Here is a 4,787-nt window from a genome sequence, read left to right as displayed (position 1 = left end):
GATGGAAGCGCCGCCCTGAGAAGAGGAGGGAGTCGGGGGAGAGTGGGAGCGTGGCGGCGAGCAGCGCGAGAGTCTGTCCCGGAGTGGATGTGAGCGGAACACCCGGTCCCTTACCTGCAGCCCATCGGTCTGCCCAAGGAAGGGCAAGGGGTCCTGTGGAGAGGCCGCAGCGCCTGGACAACGAGCGGGGAAAGGTGGCTGAGGGCGAGGGCCGAGGGGTCTGCAGTCGCGGCAGGGAAGAGGTTCCCGCACCGAATTAGGGCGCCGAGAGCCCAAGCTCCCGTGGGCGCTGCCGAAGGCGCGGGACGCGCGGACAAGCGAAGCAGGCGCACTCTCGCCCCGGCGGCGCGGGCTCTGGCGGGCGGGTGGGCGGGGGAAGGGGGCGGGAGGCCGGGCGCACCGGCCCGCACGGGTTGGAGGGCTAACAGGTGTGTAGCATTTGTGTTCCCGAAGCCGATCTCCCAGGCCCGCCCCGCCGCGTCCTCCCCGCCTCTCCGGCCCCGCGGCTCAGAGCACGTGCGGCCCTGAGCCCAGCTCCGCCTCGTCCCCAATGTCCACCTCGTCCTCCGGCTCAGTCAGCACGAAGGAGCCGGCAGGCAGGCCCAGCCGAGCCTCGGCGGGTGCGGCCTCGGGGCCGCGGGGGCTGCCCTCGGGGCTCTCGGGCCCATCAGGCGCTTTGAGTTCATCTTGACTTTTCCTCAGCTGCTTTTTATGCTTCATCCGCCGGTTCTGGAACCACGTTTTCACCTGATTCCGGGGAGAAAGACAGAAAAGCACGTCATTCCTTCAGACTCAGCGAAGATAAAAGCGATTGCTGGGGTTTGAGAAAATAGACTTCAACCCACTGACGAATTATCCAGAAGCCATTGACTGTCTCACCCTTGGGTTAGGTCACACCTGAACGGCTCACAAGTTGTCGTCTTAGCTTGAATGGGAACCAGATATCCTAGAGCTCTCAGAAGTAATTGCCCCAAAATAACAACGAGGCTCAATATGGTGTGCTTAGTACATACTAATACTGCTATTAATTAGAACCTCTAACAGTAAGTGCTGCGTGGGTGAGCTTCCTTTCCGTTCAACTCACGTTTCTCTGACTGTGACATCTAAATACCTTGTCCAGCAAGACCCCTGGACAGGAAGAGAAGAGAAGCAGAGTTGCTGCTTCTCATCAGAGAGAAAAATCACTGGGGCCTGGCAGGCCTGCGCTTTCACAGCAAGTTGGGTTTCAGAGAACAGAGGAGAGGGAGTGGAGCCAGGCGTTTTGAGGTTGCAGGTGAAAAGCATCTGGAAGAAAATGAAAACAATTCTCCCACTCAGGACAGGGAAATAGGAAGAAGGCTCATATTTGTGCATGTGTGTGAGAGTGTGTTAGGGAGAGGGTGGATATGAAGACTTGCGGCTGTGAGAAACATTAAGGGGGGGGGGGGATCCTTATGTGGACTTCTCTCGGGTCAAGAACCCTCTTTATTTCTTATTGATTTGCCTCTGACCCGGGCTACTGCCCTGATGGGAAAGGAGTGGGGGAAGGCGCAGAAATGGTAGTCCTCAAACAGGACATGATCATCGGAATCATTCGAGGGGGTTTTCCTCCGTGTCCGGAACCCGCTCGAGAGATTTTGCTTCAGTGACTCAGACAAGAGATTGGAAGTGTCGGTAGTCTTCCTACGGGTCTTTGGAGAAGTCTAGAATAAAGCGGGAGCTCTGCGGCCCGCCCAGAGGCGTTAGGGAGAGGAGCGAGCGGAGAAGGGGCCTCCCCCTCCTCCGGCCCACCTGCGTCTCCGACAGGCTGAGGGCCGTGGCCAGCTCCACCCGCTCCGGCGTGGACAGGTAGCGCTGGATCTCGAATCTCTTCTCCAGGCCCGAGAGCTGCGAGTCCGAGAAAACTGTGCGAGCTTTGCGGCGGCGGCAGTGCTTCCCCGGCAGCTCCGGGTGCTGGGGGTGCGGGAACAGCGCGGGGACCGGCACCCCTGCGGAGAGAAGAGCGGTCAAGTGGGCAGAGAGCGCCCGCCCCACTCCCACCCTAGTTCCCCGGCTGCCCCTCCGCCTCGCGCCCCCACCGGTCCCGCCCCACGTCCCCAAAGCTTCTCCTAGGAATCGCAGGGCAGGGGAGAACAAATTGCAAGAATAGCGCTTGGAGATCTTTATCAGAAAGGCCATTTATAAATACAAACAGTAAACAGTAAGTAAAACGGAAAAGAAAATTATCAAATAGATCCGGAGGTCTTTGAAAATGTCCTCTTGGAGAAAAACTTCTGGTCGCGCCTACTAAAATATTCTTGCAAACGTCGAGTGGTCCAGCAGCTATTTCTCCCCACCCGCCCCCACCCGATCCTTCCAGTCTTCTCTGGACACTCAGTGACAATCAGTGATGTCCTGGGGCTGATGGAAGCAGTGAATGTGATCCTGCTTCACAACCTTACTTAAAAAGCACCTTTCTCTTCACTGAGCCGCCCCGGTTCTCCCGCCTGCAACCAAAGGGAATAGACCAACAGTCAGATGCAAGTAAAACTCCTGAGCGAAAACGGAGCAGTAATTTCCGTCTCGCACGTTTCCTGTCAGTTTCGGGGAAGCGCTGGGGACCCCGCTCTCTGATCTGGTTCTCATTCTTTTTCTCGTTCTTTCCCTCCAACCCCACGCAGAAGAATTGAAGCGCCTTGCCTCGGGACACTTTTTGAGTCTTTCCTGACCCTCGCAGGCTTCACAGTGTCTGAGACGCGCCAAGCGGACCAGCCGCCACAGACATCAATATTGACTGATTCCAGAGAGAAAAAGCAGAAACAGAAAACAAGTAGTTCCTGTTTCTCGGGCTTTGTCCACTATTTTCTATTTGCGGGGAACATGGGTGCAGCGATAAGAGCTGTCTCCGGCCCGTGGTGAAGCAAAAACCAAAAGGCGAGCTCGGACACAAGTTTTAAAATTGCCCCTCCAACCCAGTGCCCCTAAGTCTGGGTTTTACCGCTTCACAAACGCTTTAACTTTTGTCGTGGATTCCAGCGCCCACATTTCACATACTGTCTCCCGTCTTTCCAGACCCCACCCCGACCGGGATTGTTTTTCCCGCTACGCTCTGCATCTGGACTCAACGAATCAACGAATTCGGGCTGTAATGAAGAGGCCGGAAAAGAAAGTGTGAATGTGGCCTTTCGGAGAGAAGCAGAAAAAAAAACTGGGTATTTCCCCCACATATCCCTGTCCCAGCCAGACTTTGCTGGTCTCTGCTCTTTGCCATGCCTCGGAAATCAAATTACTTTGGCTGGGGCTCCAGAGACGCCAGCAACTGGGGCAGGGGAGGGCAGCCCAGCCCTAGACTGTGAATTAAATGATGGATGTTGGAAGTGAAGAGGGTTAACGAACAGCCTCCTCTCTCTCTCTTTTTTCTTACCTTTTCTCCCTTATTCAGGCCAGTCCAAACCTTCAGTCCTTACAATATCCCAAACCCTCCTTTACTTCTAAACCCCTGAAGTATCTGCGAATGCTCAGCACCTGGAAGGAGAGAGCTGGCCCCACTGGAGACTTTTGAGCTTCTGGGCTGAAAAGTTGAGTTCCCTTCCATGGGGTGGGATAGTCAGGGGTCCCCCTCAGAGTGAAAGAGATAGCGATGGGGACAGAGATGGACCAAAGTGACCAAGACCAAGAAAAAGGAAACCGAACACTGTGCATCAAGAATATCACCCAAACCTACAGCCACTTCTTGGCTAGGCTTGTTTCCTTCATAATAAAAAGTACAGTTACCACCCTGGGTTGGCATGCCTCAAGGGAGCTCCCTGTGTTCTCAGCTGTATCCCCAACATTCTTTCCCTGTTACTTAGAGAAGGAGGCCACCAAGCCAGGCCCAGGCAGCTCTGGCCTTTCCTCCGCTCCATCACAGGCTCAGAGTCTGCTGGAAGACCTGTTCTTGCTCCCCATTCCATGAGACCCCTGTTACTTACCCGAGGTGGTGAGGAAATAAGGGTGGTGGTGGTCTCCCTTATGTAGTGGGTGATGGGGGTGAGGAGCCAGGAGGGTGGGTGTGGGCATGAGTGGGTAGCCATAGTCTAGCAGAGGCACCCGGGAGGCCAGAGTGCTGGTGAAATGGTCAGGGGCCACCTCTCTCAGCGGCTTGGGCTTGTGTAGCAGGATATCCTCGATGAAGAAGGACGTGGGCCTCTGAGATGATGCCGGGTGTAGAGGGGAGGTGAAGTTGAGATTCATCTTGAACCGAGCGCCTGCCACAGGGCGAGGGCCGGGGACGAAGTGTAGGAAGCAGGCGGCGTCTCACCACGCCTGGTCGAGAGCCAACCACCCTCGAGCTCGGATCCCTGATGCTCTCTTCTCGGCCTCGGGCTACCCCCGGAGCTGGAGAGGCGAGAAGATAAGCTCCTGGGTAGACTGGGTCTACGTGTAGGAGAATTGGCAGCTTGGAGAGGGGAGCCGGGAGAGCCAATGGCAAGGCTGCCAGAGGCAGAGGGGAGGGTGCGGTGGGCGCGGGGCGGAGCGGGGCGGGGCGGGGAGCTGTCCGCGGTGCTGAATGCGACCGGCCAGGCCCGGAAAGAGTGAAGCAGAGAGAACTGGATTCTTGCTCTTGCCAGGTTTCTGGACCTCGATTTCTGCCTGGCCACTGCAGGAGCTGCCTAGCTCCCAGTCGTCTTTTAAAGAAAGCGAAAGAGAAAAGGTCTCTACCGTCGGACAAACTCCTCTTTAGAGAGCAGAGGGCATTTAAAGGGCCCTGAAGCAACAGGAATAAAGTATGTACTTCAGCTTTGGGGTCTGGGCACTTTAGAACAATGGTTGCAGAAGGGGAAGAGAAG

The 4,787-nt window shown here is 56.2% G+C and overlaps 1 protein-coding gene across 1 annotated transcript; it reads right to left on the bottom strand.

Moving 5' to 3' along the window:
• Window positions 1–369: 369 nt before the first annotated feature.
• On the bottom strand, window positions 370–4,342 carry BSX (brain specific homeobox). Its single transcript, XM_027563446.1, has 3 exons — window positions 3,930–4,342; window positions 1,771–1,967; window positions 370–747 (listed from the first exon to the last, which is right to left on the bottom strand). The coding sequence occupies exons 1-3, from the start codon at window positions 4,189–4,191 to the stop codon at window positions 508–510; spliced, it is 699 nt and encodes a 232-aa protein (XP_027419247.1). The 5' UTR covers window positions 4,192–4,342; the 3' UTR covers window positions 370–507.
• Between the last annotated feature and the right edge of the window lie 445 nt (window positions 4,343–4,787).

The sequence above is a fragment of the Bos indicus x Bos taurus genome, chromosome 15 (assembly GCF_003369695.1).
Source record: "Bos indicus x Bos taurus breed Angus x Brahman F1 hybrid chromosome 15, Bos_hybrid_MaternalHap_v2.0, whole genome shotgun sequence".
NCBI classification, from domain to species: Eukaryota; Metazoa; Chordata; class Mammalia; order Artiodactyla; family Bovidae; genus Bos; species Bos indicus x Bos taurus.
Note: the sequence above shows the minus strand (reverse complement) of the source record. Positions and strands in the feature narration are given on the sequence as shown.